The sequence below is a fragment of the Schistosoma haematobium genome, chromosome 3 (assembly GCF_000699445.3).
Source record: "Schistosoma haematobium chromosome 3, whole genome shotgun sequence".
Taxonomy (NCBI): Eukaryota; Metazoa; Platyhelminthes; class Trematoda; order Strigeidida; family Schistosomatidae; genus Schistosoma; species Schistosoma haematobium.
The window spans coordinates 19,501,085-19,524,585 of record NC_067198.1 but is presented as its reverse complement, the minus strand read 5'-3'; the positions used below and the strand labels follow the sequence as shown (position 1 = coordinate 19,524,585).

Here is a 23,501-nt window from a genome sequence, read left to right as displayed (position 1 = left end):
CACTTGGATTCAGACCTTAACGATTCGCAAATTTAAGTAATTTTCCAATCGATCAATAAAATATATACTTCATTTGGTATTTACTCCTTTCGTCCATTTGATTGTTACTGCTTTTTTTCTTTTTACCTGGTGCCTAATTACCTCTATTATTCTCATTTACTAGTTGTATGTTAGGCGTTTGAAATAGTCATTTACTTTGAAACGGAACAATACAGTATCACATGTATTCATTCACCTAATTGAAAACGTTTACATTCAACTGAATCACCATCCTCATTATATATATATATATATATATATATATATATATATATATATATATATATATATATATATATATATATATATATATATATAGTAAGAGGTAAGAGAAAATGCTAAAGGTATGCATAGAATTATTATCTTTTTCTCGATAGCCTTACATAATTTGATTTAAGAGAAGAGCAGGACTGAAAGTTTTCAATTTTTGAACTGTTTATATTATTTGTAGTTTTTCAGTAATTATTCATACCATAAAGCGTAATATGATAGTTTTCATTTGTTGTATGTATTGTGTTTGTATGTGTGCATATATGTGTATGGTTCATATGGACTGATAGTTGTACATTATATATTCATCATTGTAAAATAAAAGTTGTTTTTGAGTTTTTTTTTTTTAATAAAACAATTTTACTCTGTTTATGTTCACATATTTCTGTAAATATGATGACATGCTTGTTAATTATTTTTAATTAAGTGATAAATACAGTTTGTTGTTTGTTTATTACTGTGTATGTACAATTTGTACAAACATATGAAAAATGGAGTAGTAGTATAGATTTTATTTTAATGTTCTATCATATTTTTGTTCCTCATAATTAAGATTTGTTTAGTGGTATTCAGGTAAATATACTTTTATTATCAAAATATTTCGTTTATATATTGACACTTGTACATTGGTATAGTTTGGTATGTAATTATGAAATAATATAAAGTATAGTGATGCTGGGCACCGGTTGTTTGTTACTGTTTTTTAGTGCGTTTAAGTAGTTTTTTTCGAATACATGTGTAAATGCTGATAACAAAATGAGCATATATGTCTTTGTGTAGAGGAGAGAGAGAATAAGAGAGTTATCAGAACTAGAAAAAAGGAAAATCAATAAGATAAACTACAAATAATTTTGTTTTGTTCATTTTACCCGCTAGAAAAACAATCCTGAGGTCAAACAGTTTTGAGTGTAAGTTAATGACCTCATTTATTATTGTGCTATTTTTGATTATCTTCTGTTCTTGTATAAATGCATTGTTTTTTTTTATTAAGAAAATATGTCAGAGAATTTCTCGTTTTGAAAGTTTTTCAAAGAATCTTTTGCAGATGAAATCATTTGTACATAACGTTGACATGATTCACAGCATTGATAACGATATATTGTAAATTTGCATAGTTCTACCCTCTTTGAACAGTGTTTAGACATGTCAACACAACCTTGAATACAGTAAAAGGAAGAAGAAAGCGATTAGAATTGACCGCAATAAGTTTAATTATTTCAATCATTAATGTGATAGAGTTCAATGAGTTATGAAGTGTATCTAAGATGTTTTGTCATACGGTGTATTCGTAATATATATTGGTAGTTTTCCCTGTTTCTGAAATCGACAAATAATGCACTATAAGGAAAGCATTTGAAGTAATCTGTATAAAACGTTTCTAATGTATCGAATGATGGTGGCAATCGGCTTCTTACCTCGCGCTATAACCTGGCACTTGGTTCTTCGTCTAAACTTCTTATGCTTGACCAATTCAATTACGTAGTCCGAAAACATAGGAGTGTGAAATCAATTTTTAACTTATGGGTATTTATAAGTAGACAAGCTATTCTGGAAGCTTGCATTAGTTGAACAATATGTTGTAATCTTAAGGTTGTGACTAACTAGTTCCCGTTTGTCACCCAAATGACTCCGTGCCTAATTCTCTGGTCTTCACACTAAAGTCCAGTTTGTATCAGATTACTTGGAGAACGAGTTTTGTAGAGATAATTCACATAGTGATAAAATTTGTACTTCATCAGATCCTTTGGGGTGTAGGCAAGACACTTTTTCTTATTAGTTTCTCTTTTGATTTGATGCTCTAACTTGATAGGGCACAAAGAAGTTTTTCATTTGACTTTTGTAATTTGGTTCCAAAGATTTGATTCGATTACGGGATTAAAATGGCCGAACATTGGTTCTTTGAGGGTCCTTCCACTAATTCCCATGAAACGTAATTTAGAATCGATAAGTCTTAAGTATCCCATCGGAGTTGTAAATGCAGACGGTGAATTTCGATGTGACGTAAGAATAACTGGTTCAAATATCACATGAGATGATGGAATTCAGAACGCAACTACTTAATAAGTCTGTCAAAACACGTCAGTGTCTTCAAAAATTAGTTGGTGGTTTCAATTTTGGTTTCTTTCCATTCAGTAACGTGTTTCGGTACTAATTACCTTTGATTTTATTACCACTTAACAAAAGAGTGAACTGATTCATTCCACTTACCTAATTTACATGGAGGTACTTCGCACGATCGTATCACATCTGGAATAGCAAGTTGATGGGAATAACACAATGAACCTGCCAATTCACCATTATGTGACCAAGTACACAGAAGGTGTCTAGCTTGAACACCAACTCCACCACATGAACGTGAGCACTAAAATAAAAATGAACGTACTTTTTCCATAATATATTTTCAAGTAGCCGTAATTTAACTAGTGATACTTTATGACACAGTGAAAAAGACTTAGAAAAGTAAATAAGATAGTGCATTTTTGCTAATCTATAATTTATCTCAATTGTTTTTTAAAATTAGAAAAATTGTAGCTGAATGCATCATATTCGAACTGCTTAAATCATTAAATCTTGACAGATTTATTGACGGATTTACTGTGGTTCATACACTTTATTTTCTGTGAATAATTGGTTGAAAGCATCTGTGAAGAGGTTTAGCTTGAATTGGCCTTTTTGAAAACTTAACAGAAAGTATTTGATCACCATACAACTTGTTGATTCATTGACTTAAGAAAGTAATGCACTGAGTGTTTGTTGTTTTTACCACTCTTACTACGATTATCTGTATTTGAAACATTTTAGAGTACGAGTTAAGGGAATATATTTTCTTTCTCAATTAGTTCCTCGTCGTGACTGCCTACTAATCTACAGGTTTTAAAAAGAAGTATAAAATGGATACCAAATAAATGGTAGTTTATTAATTCTACAATTCACTCTTTGAAGAAGTAACTTAAACTAACCTGAGAAACGTCAGACGTTTAGCTTTCTTCTCATTAGGATATAACCAGTAAGTTTTTTACTATTTTTACTACTAAGGTATCTCAATATTTTCTCTAAATATAGTAATCAGTTACTGAGGCAATGTATGCAAGATTTAAATGAAGACAAAATTACATAACAGACTGATTATTGCAGCTGGTTGCACAAGACTAAGAATAGGATTTGAATACATTTGAAATAAATGACCTTAATGTAAGAGTCTAGTATTATTTGTAGTAGTACTGATGAAACGGATGCAAGGATAATTGGATTGGTAAACCAGCTTACTTAGGACCATTAATCATAAAATTAGAAATTTAAGTTTAACAAAGTTAAGTAGTGTATGTATAATTTCTCGAAATCAAGTAGATGGTCAGAATCTATGAAATTTTAAAAATAGATCCATATACACCCAGATTATTTGTGTTCCTATGGCTCCTGATGTAGATAAGAGACGAAATCTCAAAACATGACAAATCTGATGGAAATTTCAAGGCTAGCTTGGTATCTATTTTTCGACGGACACTAAATAAATACTCCAGAACAGAGTCTCATCGCTTTATCTAGGTTTTAGTAAACCTTGGAAGATGGTGTTAAGGAATGCGATGATGTATTTCTCTGGTTGTACAACGAACTCCACAGGAGCTTTTGAACTGGTAAACATGCATAGGGCTGGTTCTGTTTTCTACATTATATCTACATACACACGATTAGATTTTTGTATAAAGGCCCAATATAATTACGTTATTTCAAATTAGAAATTCTCTGGTTAACATTTAAGGGATCGGTTTGTATCAATAATCAGATTAATTAGGTGACGACAAGAACAACTAACTTACTTGAGACCAATTACTAACGTTCCATCGTAGTTGACATATAGGGTTTTCACATTCCATATTTGGTTTATCTAATTTATCGCAATATTTTGTGGCGACTGTTCTCTCACCAATCATACAGACTAAATTTCCACTAATTGAACCTTTACCGACATCTAAACACCGATCTGTGCACTTGAAGTATTAAGAATTCATACAAAGAAATGGTTGAGTTAGTTTTAAAAAACAACTTTAGGTTATCGACGAAATATAAGGAATATATAATATAAAGAATAAAAAGAAAGAAACATGTGCACCACTGGATCTCGGTCCAGTGTTCAAAGGTGAGTCGCTTAGATTCAAAATTGAATGTCCTGAGTTCTATCACCTATGGTGGAATCGTACATGCGCACTACGAATAAGGAACTTCCTAACAAGAAACAGTTGTTCAGTGCTTCCTGATTCTCAATGTTGGTCTAGCTATGTTCAATCTGTGATTTGAATTATGAAGAAATAAATTTGATAGTTATTTTCTAAAAATATTTTATCTCACCAACACTGAAAATTGGACAAACAATGTGCCCTATTGATTAATAGTGTACAATTTAATGGATATTTCTGATTCGAATTCTACTTCTGTAATATATCTATGTAGTTCAACTTCCTAAGTTTTTATGCGTAGAACAATTTCCGAACATACAACAAAGGTAACGAGAAGATTGGCCAATGTACAAAGTATTTGGTTACAGATCGTGCTTCTGTACCTACTTCAATTTAAACGGATGTATAACATATTCTGTTTTATTCACACTATATCTTCAAAACCTAGAATTGATCTAATACTAGATGATAAATGAGTTTAAAAATGTATTATTCTTAAATGTTAAAATCTCTTTTCTTTTCTTGTGTATCCATGTAGTTACAAATAAAATAAAGATAAGATATTTCGGTTTGTAACTGTCATTATCCATATATTCGTTTGGTAATATGAGACAATATATTCTCACGTAATTATTTTATGTAAAAATGACTTGATGTTCATTCATTAAATTAGTTTTAATTCTATCTTGCTGTCAATAATACAAATTTAGGCCTATAAAGTTATTATCAGAATGTGTTTTGTGGAGATTTTTAGAAATTTTCACAGATTGACTCATGAGTCAATCTGTGAAAATTTCTAAAAATCTCCACAAAACACATTCTGATAATAACAATCACCTGCTCACTAGTGACTGACTTCAGGAGACACTTCTGGAGTTCTAGTGAGAAGTCGTTACCAGTGGAGTTCAACCAGGTCTGTTGTGAGATAGGAACTCACTGAAGACAATGGTGTACGGTAGCGCAACTTCGTGGATTGGTTGAAGTTAGACATTAACACCGTTGGGTGCCGGCTCAGTGGTCTAATGGTTAAGTGCTCGCGCGCGAAGCCAGTAGGTCCTGGGTTCGAGCCCCGGGTGGTGCGGGGTCGTGGATGCGCACTGCTGAGGAGTCCCATACTAGGACGAAACGGCCGTCCAGTGCTTCCAGGTTTTCAACGGTGGTCTAGCTTCAACTGACTCATGAGTTCAATCTGTGAAAATTTCTATAAAGTTATGTCAAGAAGCTTAAAATATACTCAGAAAACATTCTTAAAGTATTTAATTGAAGTATAACTTGATAAAAAAACATAGTCACTTTTATCAGTATAGGGGTTGTGGAGATTACTAAGTTTTTGATTGAGATCATGAACGGATTTGATGTTAGACGACCGTTGAAAACCTGGAAGCACTGAACGGCCGTTGGTTGGATGCCGGCTCAGTGGTCCAGTAGGTTAAACATTCGCGCTAGACTGAAGGCCCTGGGTTCGAATCTCGCGAGTGGGATCGTGGATGCGCACTGCTGAGGAGTCCCACAATAGGACGAAACGGCCGTCCAGGTTTTCAACGGTGGTCCAACATCAATTGTTCATGATCTCAATAAAAAATAACCACTTTTATTGGTTTAATTCACTTGCAATACTATAATGTACATTATGGTAACTCACAACAGATGTATCACGGTTTTCAACGAACCATGTTGGACATTTGTTACTTTCTAAACACTTTCGTGTACTTGGTGGTTTTGGCAATAGCTTATCAATGCATACTTGATCACTCAGTATTTGATAGAATCGACTATCAACTTTTTCACATCTAACTACACGAAATTGTTGTCCAGTTTGGCCACAACTTGTAGAACATGTACTCCATGGTCCAACAACCCATTGAATAATTTCATGGTTTATAGCTATTGCTTTAGGATCATCACTAAGCATACCTTTGGTCCATAATCTATTTCTTTGCACCCAATCATGGAATCCTGCTGCCGGAGTTCTAGCTGTTAGCGTGACTGTTGCATTCATTGAACCAGCTATGCATGTCCAGTCACCTTCGTCGATGAGACGGAAACTTCGTATGTGTAATCTTCCGCGTTTATCCACCCTTATCCTATCAGATATTGCTCCTGTATAGGCTAATATTCCATGGTTTGGGTTAGCCCATTGTAATTCTTGTGCTGTGAAATACTGTACAGGACATCGTACGGTTACACGGGTAAATGGTATTACGAATGCTTGCTGGCCAACTTTTAAATCAATCACTTTCACCTAAAGTAGAAATAAATTACGAAAATATTTAGAACTTGTTAAAATCATTATTAAAAGGATAAACAGTAAAATGTGTTATTTCTTCCTTAAATGATTCGTTGAAATAGATTTGACAATAAATTTGGAAAATTTACCCTTGCTTCAACAACAGGTAGCTGTGTGAGATATTTAAATAAATAGACGATTAATATCTTGAAAAAAACAGCTACACACGAACGTATTTCATCTTGTAATTGCTATCGTTAATTTTTCCTTTCGTGGGACATCTCATGATCGCCACTCTTAGGGGAATTACTTCTGCAAAGTTCGTGGAAGACATTTGTGAAATGTATCAAGGTAACTAAAATATACTGGTTAATCGAATTTTAAAATTTCTATCAGGAGTGAATAATAAGGTAATCGATTAAATATTATTATCTGTCGACCGAAAGTAGTCATCTAGTTTAAATTACAGGCTGGACAAAACTGTTTTAATTTATGCAATTTTACACAACAAATCCATTGTATATCTAGTGGTATAATTATTAAGTTCTATGGACAGGACAGTTCGGAAAATGTTTTCATATATTTACCAATTGTGCATGGTATCTTCCAAGTGTTCATATCTACAGTAAAAAAAGACAAACTCCTTTGTTGAGCTTATATTTTGTTCGTAAGAAACATTTTTCCAAGTGTACAATATGACCATTAGGGCTGGTCAGACTTCCAAGGTAAGTGAAGTTGTCGACGCGTTCGACTACTTCACTCCCTATCCTTTGTTCAGGTGTCGATGCAGACCAGTCTTGGAGCAACAACTTGCATTTAGAGGGAGAGAAGAGCGTATAGTCACAGACTGTAGTATTTCATGATAGTTTTATGAGTTTTTCAAGCTGAATGTTTGTATATTTTACCACAATAAACTAGCTTAATAAATATACGGAAATTTATGAATTACTCTGTAAGGCTAATCAAAATGTTACGACTATTAGATTGCTACATATAAACTAGTATAGCGGTTTATAATGAAATGGATTGAAAAAAGTCTCAGTTATGTACTAATTAAAGTTTTTTTCCAGCAAATTTACATATTTATTCAAAAACTAGTTAGTATTTATTACTCTGTAGGCTTTAGCGTATTTGTGACAATTTGTCCTAATTATTGGTTGCTTTTAGAAAGCTACTCTGTTTATGATATACTGTTAAACTAAATCATTTCAGTTATTTTCATAGAGTATTAGGTTATGGGTAATCTGTAACCTGGATATGATAAATTCTCATAAAGTCATATGTACATAAGAATTTATCAGTTCAAGATCTGATAAAATACAAAGTGAATATGCAGATCAATCAGATTTTATTGGATATTATTGAAAAAATTTAGAGTGATGTCTAATTAGTTGTTAAGAGCATTTCTCATCAATTTCCAAACATTGAGCGGTATAATAATGGAACCTGAAATATCTGAATAATCAAGAAATTATAATCCGATTAATTCTATCTAGAATTTTACTACATTTTAATATAACCAGACACAAAAAAGTAAACAAGTAGGAAAATTAAAGAAACTACTTTTCTCATCTGAACAATAGTTAAAGTGTCAGTATTAATCATTGGTGGTTTGCTGTCACATTTTCTTGAACTTTCTTCAAAACATCGACGCCATGTTGGTTGAATCGTTTTCCCAGTCATATAGCAAGCTGCCATTGGCAGTTCGCGAAGTGATCCATTGACTTGTACGGAAATACACGATAATTGACGTACTTGTCTGCCTGGACGACATGGATCACTTTGGATACACTAATGAAAAAAATATCATTGCAAAAATTCTGATGTATATTTGTATTACATTTACTCTTTAAATAAATAAAATAGGGCCACTTAATTAGACTAGGAACTGAAGGCGAATCAATTCTGAACAATATATAGAAGTAAGTAGTATGGTACAACTTATTAAAAACCAGTAATCTGTAAAAGTAATCACTGAGAAATTAGAATTATGACAAATAAAATGTACTCTTTCGAAGAGCGTTTTCGACGGTGGTTTTAAAAATCTGATTTGTCGATTTTATAATAATGTAATAAGAGTATACTAACTGACGTGCATTATTTGATAGAGATTTTATTGTTTCTTTCGGGTTTTACTCAGCATAATTTAGTGAATATCGAACATATTTTCTGTGTCTTTATAAGATTTTTAGCCAGTCATATATTATAACTAATTTTATTAAGAATTTAATCCATTCAATGAACTCAGTTATTGTATTTCCATGTTTATTAGCGTACAATTTCACATACAGCCCAAAGTAAGGCACAATCATAATAGTGTTTCATACTATGATGACATTCTAAATTTATTTGGAATTATCCTCTTGTGATGACTAATTTGATTGTATTTAAAGTTCAAACTGTAATATAAACCTGATCTAATAAGAACAAATCCATTAGCTATCCTTTTCCCACTGTTTTATCATTGACCGGAAACAGTAGTTTTAAGTTCAACTAAAATAAACGGTCTCTTCTGACTGCTCTTTAGAAAACTAAAATATTTAACGAGATTATACAAACACTGTCAACTATCTGACACAGTTTAGCTAACTAAAGATATTTAGGTTGATAACGTTGATTAGATGGGATACTTTAACATCACAGTCTTATTTCAATTGAGCTAGAATAACTGAACAACTACATATCTTTTTACTTAATCGCACAAAGCATTTCTATCTGAGAAAACGACTATATAAACATAAAACTGAGGTCATCAATTTATATTTTGCAGTATATTGAAAATTAATTTACAAAACGTATAAAAAGAACAAAAATGACCGTAAGTTAACATATATTCTAACTAGCTAAATGGTAAGTTATTCAGAGACAACTGTTTCTTTTAAACTTATAGTTTATAACTCACCTTACCCCATTTTTCGGGGACAAATTCAGGCTTACATGCAAATCGATTGCACGATGCATGTCTCTCAGGTTGTCGATAATTACCACAATAATAGAATGCATCGAAATCTGATATCACAAGATCACCATCTTTGCCTGAATAAACACACTGTACATCACGAGACATTATACCAAGTCCACCACATGTTTGTGAACAATGTCCCCAGTTAGATACTCTCCATCGATATCCTTTACCGCACGGACCGAGTTTACATGCTCTTTGATTGTTTTCTGTATTCTGTGCACTTGGATTAGGTAAATGTTCACATTGTGATTCATCTAACAGTGTCGTAGCATTGTAATGATCATTTTGAACACATAAAAATCGACGTGTTTCAACACCATCACCACATTCTTTAGAGCAACTAGACCAACTCTCCGAAGGCATCCAGAAAGGTGGAGTAACACTGGAAAAAAAATACAGATTTTTATACCTAAAAATATGTAGCATATAGCGTAATAATTGTAAAGATAGGTGAGAAAAAAGCAATCTGTATAGAGCAAGGAGTTTTTTCATGTGTTTACTTATCAATTCCCAAGTGGTAAATATTAAGTGGATAAATCTCTAACAGTTCCATTTTGAGTAAGAAATAATTCCAAACAAACTTATTGATCTTTTTTCAACCAGTCAGCACTACATATGGATACAGAAGGTGCTAAAAATTTCTCCTGTAATTTTATATCATTTCTTTTTTTTCCTGTACCTTTTTTGGAATATATTTTGTTCCCAATTCATTCTTATCTACTACAGTAAAATGTATTATTCAGAGAGCGTGAGAGAGGGGAGTATTTGTGGAACCAATTTAGTAAGTTAGAGAATAAGATTGTAAAATAAATGAAAAGGTAGATTATTAAACAGTTTAGATGAATAATAGTTGAGGAAGGTATTTGTCGAATTGATTATTTAACTATGTCCAGTCGACTAACCCATGTACTGAGTGTACGGTTGTTTATGGGGTCGTACAAATCTGTCATGATTTCTTCATTTTTATCTATTGGAAATGGTAGATTTGGGATTCTTTGAGATGTAACCTGGACTCAGCATACAAAGAAATATTTCTTGTCATTACCTTGGATTTGTCAATACATGAGCAATTTTAGCTTACTTTGGCGCTTATTTTTGTGATAGGCGGTTCGAGTGAAATAGATAACTAAAGAGGAATAACTTTGTTTCATCAAACCGATCAATCAATAATTTAATTAATGATTTGAGTACCAACTGAAGAGTTAAGAACTCGGAATGATATCCTTTAACGTGTAGAACAAGTTCTAGACAAGGATGGAACTGCTGTCCATAACTTCAATATTTTCTTTAGCTTATTTGATAATGTTAGCTTGCAATGTAATGTGTCTCACTGTATTCATTAATTTTACAAATTTTATTGGTTGAATTATTGTCATCAATAAAAAAACCTTTTTCCAATTCCCTTTTCTCTAAGTCTTGTATTTTTCCAAAGTAAATGCGAAAATATGTATCCCTTTATTTGAAGTTTATTTTCCCACAGAATAACTAGATAATGCTAGAGAGTGCTGAATAACTATTTCATATAAGTTTGTGACTAGTAAGTATTCGCGGAGCAATATGTGATAGAATTCACAATCTTCCGGTCTTTATATTATTAATTATGTCTCATAACATTCTTTCTCTAACATAGTTTATATGAAAATTTAAACTTAGGGTGGTTTTTATAAAAGTTTGGTTGACTCATAAATTATTTTGTTACCAGTTAGATAATTTTTAGGATACTTAAGAAGAAATGACATTAAGAGATGTGCACCTAGTTGACAGTCAGAAAAACTAAAACTAAAAACATAAACAAAATTTAATGTTAATTTAAAACAGTGAAAATTCCATTTTGACATTTGGTAGATAAAGAAGGAACGAATCGAGCGAAGAAACTTCTTTTCAATTAGTTTTTCATCATGGCTCTACACTAATATATATGAAATTCATAGAAAAACACATGAAGGAGATGAAAAGAAGGACAAAGGTACCTACCGTTCCTAAGAAAGTATTGTTCTTAAAATTACAATTCTTAAATGATACTACTTAGGAATTTGTGACTCAGAGATTGAGAAAAGCGGTACAAAAAACATTTAATGCAGCCAGACTGAGTGCTATCTTCTACAACCGCCCCACAATAAGAACGGCCAGTAAAGACCGATTGCCTGAATTCGCCAAATCCATGTGTATTTATCGATTTTAACTACTCCTGTGGAGCTAGTTATGTAAGGCGTACAATTCAGCAAGTTCGTTATCGTATAACAGAACACCATCCGTCGTGGTTGAGCGAAGGACAGGTAAGAGTGGATTAAGAGTTCTACTCTCGCACACTTGGATGACACAGATTATCAAGCAGAGTTGAATAAAGCTTTTAAGGTTATCTGCTACATCCCATCAAATTTGCCACATGGTTTATGAGTGCGTCTTTTGCATATTGCTGAAGCCATTGCAATCCATGTTCACAAACCTATCCTTTGCATCCAAAAGAAACTTGTACAACCACGCTCGCTACCTTGGCCATCGGTATAGGGGCGTTTGTAGTAGAACATTGATAAACTGTCCATTTTTGTTTTTTCTTTTTTTTGAACTTCGTATTCTACTTATTCTCAACATTGATCTCTTGATTCTTACATAACTATTATTATACTAACCATTCATCAACATATTCTGTTCGTTCTTTTTTTCATATATTATGTAACGTAGTAACTTCTTGATTTTGCGAATAATTACCTTGATTATTATTAATCCTATTTCTTCCAATTAGTCAATGTTAATTTATAACAGATATGTCATTACGTAACGTATCCACTCGATGAGTATTATTTCATTATTGTAAATCATATATATTAGTGTAGAGCCATGATGAAAAACTAATTAAAAAGTAAATTTAGAAGCTCCTTTAAAAAAGGTATCAAATCATACCAACAGACTATCAGCCATATTGTATCCAAATAATATCAGTTAAAAGTTTAATTAATAAATTAGGAGTGTATTATTCAGAAGAAAAAAAACTTTTAAATACATTTTGATAACGAAATGAACTAAATCTTCTCATTCATAATTAGCGGTACATCAAGTTTGATTCTGAGTAACCTTTTTTTTTCAAAAAAAAAACAAATAAACAAACAATCGATTCATTGTACACTTCCTAAAATTTCTGTCTGACAAAAAATGTATCGGAAGAGAATGAAAAAAAGAAACAAACTAATACCAACTAATGTAATTTTTCATAAATCTTTTGTACTAATTAAATTAATTAGCAGAAAAATTCCATAAAACACTAATTATCGGAACAGAAATTAAATGAAATCTTAGTACGTAACTATTTCATTTTATTATGTGTGAAAATTCCATGTGAAATAATCTCAGCGATTGAAATTTAAATAACTCCATAGTTTCGTCCAGCTAACTTGTCTAGACTTCTTCAGGGTAATAATCTCGAAGAAGTTCAGATATTATGCAATGATCATTTTATTCTTTTAACTAATGAATGTTATTTGTTAAATTTGAATATTTGTTTTAATGTGAATTTTGAGGCATTGATAATATTCCGATACTTGTTTTAAATTAAGTCTTAGTTAGTAAATAAATATAGATTTATATATCTTTTATCAGTTCCTATAGGAATCCTAATTGATTAGTATAGATAAGAGAGGAAGAAAAATTTGGATGCATTAGATACTTGTTTAATCCGAATTCGGGACATATCATGTGTACTTACCACATTCACTGCCACCTCTAAGAATTCGCTTCAACATATAAGGTCAATAGTTTACGATGTATAGAACTTCTAAGCATGGATGAAGTAGATGTTCAATGTTTCTCGGTTGTCAACACTAATCAAATTAACATTATTTTCTGAAGAAAATGTTCTGTGAATGAAGAAAAAGCTATGTGAAATCCACATGATTCACTTAAAAAGACAATTCTTTCAGCCTGATTGCAAAATATGAATTTCAAAGAAAATCACTTACTGGATGAATTAGAAATAACCGCTACAGCCCTCTGGAGTTAATATTCAATAAACAATCATTAAAATGTTTATTTGTCATCTAAATACCATCGAATGCATTAACCCATGAGCCTAACAATCCGTTTTATACTACTTATAAGTAGGTAAAGTGGTTTACTATAATTCGTAAAACGAAAAAATTCTCTCGGATTATTTTGAATAAATCGCTTTCTGTGATTCATTATTTGCATCCCCGAAACCATCCGTCCCGAAATTCTGAACAATCTTTCAGTTATTTTGAATTATTCTAATATGACCAATTATTTTCAAGAATCTGCGGATTTAGTGAATTTTTCTCAAAGTTCCGAAAGCTGAAATTATTCATATCGGTACTATATAAAATAATTATTTATAGTTTACTGCTGTTTTACGCATGCCAACAAACAATAACACCTTAAAATCTATACCGATTATATTAAACAATGAAATGAATAACAGAACTAATATACTTCAATGTTGTTCTGTGGTAAAAGTTAGTAAATGAAAATCAAAAGAACCCATTTGAAGTTATAAATTTCAATGGCTCCAACATTCGTATTTAGACAAGCCTTTAACGTCTAAGTAGTAGAGTCGTTCCGCTTCGAAACTGCCAAATTTCTCTGTTTACAACTAATAATTTTGATATATGAATCATGACCACCTTATGCAATGATTAATAGTGAAGAAATCTTCCGAGTAATTTGCTGTGTATATCTAATGAATATTAACGATAGTAAATATTAAGAAACAAGTTTGAAATTCTGTACTGAGCGATTGGGATTTATTTATCCGTAACTTTTAATTAGCAGAATTTTCATTTGTTCGGTGTAGTAAATTGATCGCTCATCCACCGTATGATAATCTTTAAAACACACGATTCCGAAGTCTAAATTATTTTTATGTTCTGTGATTGTGGTTAAGACTTCTCAAGTGTAACTTGAAACGTCGTGATAAATAGTATGTGATGCTACTTGCATCTAGTTGACAATTCATCTTTTTGTTAAGGGCATTGAACGAATTTTATAAAAATAAGATTTGTAAGCCTTTGGGGTTCAGTTATCTTCGGTCATTGACGTTCATATATTCGCCATGTTATTGTTTACTATAATACAGTCGAAATATATATCATGTTTTATTCGGCTAAAAGTCACAATCTTAATAAATGAAAGTTAGAATAAAGTTAATAAGTAGAAGACATACGAATATGTAATTTATGTCAACATCTACCAGGATTTCATGGTAAAGCACATCCATAACATAAACTTATTTTAAATTTTTGTTAGTGGTGAAATAGATGATTTGACTCAACAAATCCTACTTGTTTACATTTGATTCCTAATTAGAAATGACAATAGGGATCAGAGTGCTTTCAAAACACACAAATCATTGTTTTAAGTTGTTAATATGTATTACAACTCATTTGAATGATTTGTTTGAGGAAATTGGACCTAGGATTGGTGTAAGATGTCATAGCAGAGGGCACTTATAAACTTCCATAGGTTTTGATCCAAGTCTCATCATACAGGTGATACCTTTAGACTAGTGAGTTGGAATTCAATGATCCACATTACCGATTTCATTCAACTAACATCCTCTTAAAGCAATGATTTCGTAAATGAAACACTTCCCTTACTGATGGTAGCAATTAATTTTCTGGATGTAGTGAATCGCCTCAGTGGTTCAACAATACCATGATCTAAATTCCTTCCTTCAAATCTAGTGTGAATTCATGAGTTAAACAGGCCTAAATTATGATATATTAACTGTCCGTCGTCTCTTGCTTACAAACGGCTCTCAAGATGATGACATATAAATATGAAAAACGTCATACTGAAACTTCTTGAGGGTGAAATTTAGTCTCAGTAACCAAAAGATATTTTAATCTTTGAATAACCCTTATCCTGATTTGTAAGATCAAAATATTTTTCTTTTCTGAAAGCTACCTAACTTCAACCAAAGCCATTTTATGTGAAGGTAACTGAATATCATTAGCTTGTCGTACTGAGTATTGGTACAATATAAATCAGCTCAATGATTTTGAATAGAAAATACAAACAGTCGCATTTAGTACTTTTTATTCTACTGTTTTAACTCCGCCTGGAGCCCCCTGGGACTACTGCCGGCCCCAAGTGGGTTAGGTACGGGATTAGTGACCTCATCCAGTAGAAAACTAACTCACTAAAAAGTTCTGATTTCTCTATTTTACCAGTATGTTTGACTTCAGATTTCTTAGCAGCTATTTGTTAGAAATTCGACATTTAAGAAGAAACATAACAAGTATTTTTAATCCATATGAATAAAATGAAGAGTCACTGCATTTCTGATATGATCTTAAGCAGTAATTAGTTTAAAAAAACATTCAAATTTAGTTTAACACTACTTATGAAATAAATTTAAAAAGTCAGTATTAAATTTAGTGAGGAAGCCAATAAAACATACTGAAAATAATAATATCAATAACGATAAACCTAGTTGGTGCTCTTTTAACCATTTTTCCCATGGATTAATGGAATTCATGTCTCCAACTAGTCAGTTCTTTGATTAGCTCATTTTGATACTTTTTTTAAAAAAAATTGGTTCTTGTTTTTATATTCCAATAGATGTATGTATCTAGTTTACTTAACAGTTTTTAAAAGTCTAAAATCTTTTCTAGCATTTGAAAAAACAAACCAATTTTCAACTTATTGATGTACATTATTCAATATACTTCTTAAAACTTTGGTAATTAGCAACAAAATATAATGTTTTATACGGTTGTTCATTTATTACTACCCACTTTTCAGTTAAATTCAAATGTGAGATAGTTGTCATGACAACTTTGCATTTTCAAAACTATTCAATGATTGAAATTATATTTCCATAAAGTACTTGTTTTTGTATTTTTTCATCAAAAGTTAAGTAATAAAATCAAGAAATAAACATTCATTGTTCTTTAATAGTTTAAGATGATTTTCAATAATGCAACTTACATAATAAAACAATTTAAAATCTTTTGAAAGTATACTATAATGGAGCCGAACTAATATATCAATTCAATATCCTATCCAAAACAGAAAAAAATAATCTTAATTTCTTTATTGTCACTATTGTTATGTTTCATCTAGAAAATGTCATAGGAATTGAAATATTTTTGTAAAAGTTGAACACATTCTTACGTTTAAGAATCGTGTTCTCAAGGGATCTAAACAACCTACTTAAATTGCCATTGGACACCGACAATGGAATACAGATATGAATAATTTTTGTTTCAATGTTTTAACTATTATCATGAATACTTGTATACCTTAGGATATGTTTAGAATTCACTTGAGATAGAATTCAGACATTGAAATATTTCTATCAAATGTTTTGCTAAAAATTCACTGAGTTTTTGGTTGACAGGTACATATCGTGATTTATTGCTTGTGAATTATGTAAATAATTAAGGTTTTGTGTTTCTGTAAAAATTATCGTGATTTTTTATGGAGTTTGCGTTGAAATTGTATGTTTTCAGTATGGGACTTTGTGAGGAATAAAGTAATTTAACAGTTGAATTCACGAGTCAATCTAAGCTAGAACACCATTGAAAGCCTGGAAGTACTGAACGGCCGTTTTGTTCTAGTATGGAACATCTACAATCCCCTCAAAGCCCCATACTGATAATAATCATGTGCTCACTAGTGACTAGCTTCGATTTGGATTTCCTGGAGTTCTAGTGAGAAGTCGTAGCCAGTGAAGTCCGTGTCGGATATGGGACAGTTATCCACCTCAAACAATTGATGAAAATTTATGCAAGAGCATGGATCGATTGAAGTTAAATATTAGTGCCGTTGGATGCCGGCTCATTGGTCTAAAGATTAAGCGTTCGCATGCGAGATTACTATACTATCCACGAAAACCTCTTCTGATACAAACTATATAGTTTAATAAACTTTCGATAACTGGATAAATAAATTTGTATTACGATTGTTTACGAAAAGTGATTCATTACAAAATATTATTATTAATATACTAACTAAAAATGAACTTACATTGCTGAAATTTCCATCAGAATCAAACTCACCAACATTGATATTATAAATGATTTTTTAATTAAAGAAGCATTTTTTGAATGATTAATTTTCTGATATGAATATAAAGATCTTTTTATGGGATATTTCCACTGAAACATTATAAATATATTAAGTGTTCTTTTGAATTTTTCCATAATTGAGTATAGAACTGACTCAATGTTTAATTGAAAATACATTATTCTAATGATCAACAGGAAGAATTCAATTATATATGTTTTGCTAATGTTTGTATACTGATCTGTTCTACAAAATGAATGAATAAAGATCAAGAAAAAACAATTACAAGTTATAATAAAGCTTAAAGGGGAATTTATTGTTCGTATTTGTTGAAAGTTTCTGAATGAATAGGAATGCAATAGAAACTTATGAATGTTTTATTTTTTTTAGGAACCGAATAAGTGGTTTTTGAGATTATAATGGTATATACATGTTTGCATGCCGAATAGCTTAGTGTTAACGTCTCAAATCGTGAAGTTGGATAAGATGGGTTCAAATCCTTCTGGAATCATCAGTCCTCACAAGACTTCTAACGGGTGCTAACTTGCATTTAACACAGATCCAGCATTTCCTAGACAAGCTAACAAATATCACGATGAATTTATTACGATTCAGTTAAAATTAAATAACAGGACACTTCTAAGTGGATTAATTAATAAACGATTTGAAACTATACTTTGATGACTGCCTCTTCACATGTTAGTTTTTTTAATCTTTATGAATAATGAAATTTCTCGCTATTATTCAATAAACTGTGATTATCCATAGGAAAGTTAGTTCAGTTCTACTTAGAAAGAACACTGAATTCTTTCAGGAATATACATTTATGTAATGAATTCAGTAAATAAATAGGTTCAAAAATACTATTTGATTCTTAACTAAAATGGATATATGAAGTCTAGATAATCCATTCAGAAGGCGAAATTTATCGGAATTGATGTATTACACATTAGAGCAATGTATTTTGAATTGTTGGAATACCCATATATGATAATTGGAAATGTCAAACTGGAAAGATATAGAAATATAGGAAAAGACGGGTAAAGAGAAAAAAAATATAAAGCACAAAACTATGGATAGTAAATGTAGATGAATATAATATTTCGCCAAACTTATTGTTACTAATATTGATCTAATTTTTATATCCAATGTGGTGTGATTTAAATTGTGTTTTATTACTGTCTTTTATAGTACAAGCGGATTATCGTTGACAGTTTAACGCAAAACACTCGTTTTGTTCCAGTTGAGACTCGTCAGCAGGATGCGCCTGCATCTAATTTGATATTTATATTGGGAATTGAGCCTCACAACCTTTCGTTTTAAATACTGAACAAAAGATACACATATAACAATTAAGATTGGTCATAACTTGATCGACAATATCAGAGACGGCACCATACAAAACTATTATAAATTGGACTTGTGATCTTCGTTCTTCTTTGTGTTCGGATCCGTCTAGTTTTATTATTTTATTTCTCATATATAAGTTTCTTTAAGAGGTAATGCATGGTCAAATTACTCAAACTATATTGCGTTAATATACATTACGCCAATTATTTTAAATTAGATCTTTTTATTTCATGATTTCAGTTTGTTTAAGCTCATTACATAAAGTTAGTTTAATCACTAGTAAAAAACATTTGGAGAATTAGTGACTATTGAGGGGAATTCAATAACTGTTACCTTTTATTTTAAGACTTTTCAGTAGTATGAACTCATGAAATTAAATTTATAAAATTTACATTAAACATTATTGTATATTATTACATTAATATCAGAAGGGATTTTGTGGATATCATAGTAAATGCAATGTTTCGGATCATGAGTCAGTTGAAACTAGACAACCATGGAAAACATGGAAGAACTGGATGGCTCAGTGATCTAGTGGATAATCGCTCGCGCGTGAAACTGTTAGGTCTTGAGTCCGAATCTCGTGGGGCGGGATCGTGGATGCGCACTGATGAGGAGTCGCACAACAGGACAAAACGGCCGTCCAATGCTTCTATGTTTTCCATGGTGGCCTGGCTTCAACTGACTCATGATTTCAACCATTGAAATTATTATCATATTGTTTACTGAACCAGTTATCATTTCTTTAAAAAAGGTTTCATAAAAAATAAATTCACATCATTCAAATCATGATTTTGGCAATCGACTGTCATGATACCATTTAACTTTTAGAAAATGTATAAATATTGCGTGACAATAATTACATTTATTGAAGAAACTAAAGAAAATTTGTATAACTTTCAAAAATGTAGATCCTGGGAAATTTTGTAAATTTCTAAAACAAAAACTTCATCGATTATCACAATCACTGCTTTCTGAAATTTGTCGAGTATATTTTTGAAGATATAGTCAATTAATCAATTAAAAAGAACAATAAATAGCTGAGGGATAATATGTAATGTAATTTTCAGCTACCCTGATATTCACGTTTTACGCATTAGGGAAAACGTTTTCACACTTCTCTATTATACTATTGTATAAAGTTTGAATTGGTAAATTGCTGAAAAAATCCACGAGGTGGTCTATCGAGCACAGATTTATGCACTCGGCTTTCAGTCATAGTTAATATTTAGGGTTGGTGGAACTACTTAGTTGTCCATACTGTAGTAGATAAGGTAGGATTCGAAATTCATACATGAAAGTTGAACATCTTAACTATTAAGACATAACATATGTCGATTATTTTTCAATTTGGAAACTCTTTACAGCAGTAGTTATTCCTTACTTAAAAATGCTGAACAATATCTTCATACTGTTAGTAATTCAATCAACTTTTAAGCAGTTTTAGTTATTTCCGTATGCTATTCTCAAATTCATAAAGACAACGAATAGGTGATGATACTTTTATGCCATTTGTATAAATTACAGTGAACCAGTCAAAATGTATGTATATAATACTCTCAGTTATTACTAGTCATGGAAATGTGCAATATATTACGGACTTAACAACTAGTTTATTCAGAATAAATGTACCTAATTTGCTGTAAGGTATTGGAAGGTCAGTGTTCACACAAGTTTCGTTGGTATTCTAATAACTCAGCTACATGGCTTTAAGATCGAAGCCCAACATATACGAGTTAATTTTTCCAAACACCATAGAAATAAGTAAGTAGTCGTTTTTTGCAAAATTCACACTTATTTATCACATATATCATTCTAAGTCTAAAGCCAATACTATCAGTATTTTCCTTGTTTGGATTCATAAAGAAAATTCTATTTCAGATATGATTTATTCGTAAAGTACGTTTTGTAAACAATATACATAAAATAACTGGATATCTAGTTTTTTATCGGTGGCTAAACCTATGTATGATTGTGTTACATATTTTCGGCTAGCGGATATCCAACATGCATCAGTCTTGCTAAAATGCATTAGTTGAGATTAGACTAAAATCTGGACACTCTCACAGCAATAAATTTTGGAAAATATTTTACTCTCAACTTCATTAAGTCAAACACCACTGATAAAACACTGTGTAAATGAAAAAAATGTGTAAGAACGACAGTTTGCAGCCTACAATGATCACTAGTTTTATAATATGGAAACTAATAATTAGTAGAAACATACCCTCATCTATACATGATATTGTAAAATATCTTTATTATAATACATAACTGAATCAAACATAAATGAATATTTCATGCGTTTACAGCAAACCATTTCTGTTACATCCTCCACAAACTTTTTTACTGTTAAAAGCTAATTGAGCTTATATCTTAGCTTTGCTTTCGTTATACGTGATCGAGAGCACCGTCGTTTGTCTCAAATATAATTTTACCAACAAAATTCTCTGTCGAAAATTTCTTTATTACATAAACTCAACTTACTGAATTGCACATAAAGTAAACTATACAATTAAAGTTTCTTTTATCAATTCAGAAAATTGTGATACTACTTTTCGTTTTCAAAATTCTTAACTAAATCTTGATTAAGTAAACGAATATATGTAAGCGGTAGGTAGTTTACATTATTATATACGGTTTTTCAAAATATATTATTTCAATCATAGTCCTACTATATAGACAGGGGAATAAATTTCGTTGCAAATTGATATAGATAGAATGATCGATGTAATTCATAGAATATTGATTACACCAGTGCACTGAGTACTACTGGTACGGACAAATATAAGTAGTATTTATCAGGAGTTGAAAGTACAGTGAAAAGGAAAGAACGAAAAATTAAAAATAGTCGAAATAAAGACATAGATGGTAGGACAATGGAGTTTGTATGGAACAACTGCAAATGCAGCGTGTAATTTTTCACACTACAGTACATTGGTTTACTTTAACCAAATTTTCGTTCATTACACTACTTCTTCCTAACTGATGAAATTCGATCAGTAAAAATGCTCAGGTTTGAATAGATGTGATATAGGATATTTATAGGTGTATAAGTTTCATCACTAATTTTGATAAGTGAAAGATTTGATAGTAGAAAATTAATACAACGGAGTTGATGAATAAATTGAACAAATAAGTGTAAGTCTTAAATACCGAGAGGATGTTGAATATATTTAATGAATCTAGAACTTTTAAAATAAACATACAATGAGCATCTCATTCACCTTTCTCTTCACATGTTTTTTTTTCATCTGAACTATCTGTGGAGAAGGAAATCGTGACTAGCCTGTGATTGCCCTATGTAGCTGAAACCCTCATCATAGAAAGTTTTATTTGCTAGATAATTACAATAAATCTACCGACATTTGCTCTTCAAGTTAATTTGATTTTTACAATATTTTTTCAAACTAATAAATCAATTTCATGTATTGTTAGACTGGTTACTTGTGTCTCTGATTATCTTTAAATTGGTTAAATCGTACGCATAGAAGTCTACTTCAATCTGAATTACTTTATTGAATATCATATTTCTAAGTTTAATTATCTTGATCCATTATCTCTTTTATTTCAAACTTCCATTCTAAATTTCATCAAACGAACTACATTATTTATTTAATTGTAATCTTAATACAATTGATTATAAACTGAATCTTTTCACAGTAAATGAAAAGCTCCAAATATCAATAAAGTTTTACTTTATTTTACTAAATATTTCTATGATTGAACTATTTCAAACTTAAATAAACATGACATTACTTAAACTGAATCAATAATCCCTTGTTATTCAACAAATACCAATTGTTCGTGATTCATGTGACATAAAATGACTAACATACTCTCTAGTTTGACAATGCTTATGTAATATATTCAATCGAATACTGCTTCCAACGTATGTGAATACAACTCTCTCCCACTCTCGATATATATATATAAACTTAGTCAATCAACTAGGTTTTTCAAATTACTCATAGAGATTAGTTTATGATATAGTGTGTTCTGAATTCAAGAAAATAGTTCATTACTTAAACTCATATAACCTAGTAAATGAATATTGTGAATAGCTAAATAAATTACTTGATTCCCATTGGTTACTTCTGTTAACATTCCATTTATAAAGGATACATTATTTCAAGTTTGATAAAAAGAATTTATCAAATTTTGTTTATTTGATACTGAAATTAGGAATTTGGCTCATGGTTTTATTTTATGGAAATAAAATTCATACTACGTTTTAGCTTCTGTACGTAATGGAACTAATGTATGTGTATTGTTTAGGTGTTTTGCAGGTTGCATACAATTACTTGGCTGAATGAAATTCTTCCATGATTTGTCACAATTGGATTAATTTAACAGTTATTTTTAAAAATTCAAATGGTTATTTACAGAGATGAAATTTGATTTTATTAATCTAAATAAAAGCGGAAAGTGAAAAGTGTTGTGAGAAGATTAGATT

The 23,501-nt window shown here is 30.9% G+C and overlaps 1 protein-coding gene across 1 annotated transcript in view; it reads right to left on the bottom strand.

Annotated features, from left to right (window-relative positions):
- Positions 1-357: 357 nt before the first annotated feature.
- The window catches only part of ADAMTSL3 (ADAMTS-like protein 3), a 49,929-nt gene continuing 26,785 nt past the window's right edge, over positions 358-23,501 (bottom strand). Inside the window, exons 3-9 of the mRNA XM_012938980.3 lie at positions 17,657-17,941; positions 9,614-10,058; positions 8,275-8,502; positions 6,127-6,726; positions 4,128-4,298; positions 2,518-2,671; positions 358-1,465 (exon numbers count right to left, since the gene is read on the bottom strand). Coding sequence (XP_012794434.2) covers positions 1,296-1,465; positions 2,518-2,671; positions 4,128-4,298; positions 6,127-6,726; positions 8,275-8,502; positions 9,614-10,058; positions 17,657-17,874 — 1,986 coding nt within the window. The 5' untranslated portion in view covers positions 17,875-17,941 and the 3' untranslated portion in view covers positions 358-1,295. The remainder of the gene's footprint in view (positions 1,466-2,517; positions 2,672-4,127; positions 4,299-6,126; positions 6,727-8,274; positions 8,503-9,613; positions 10,059-17,656; positions 17,942-23,501) is intronic.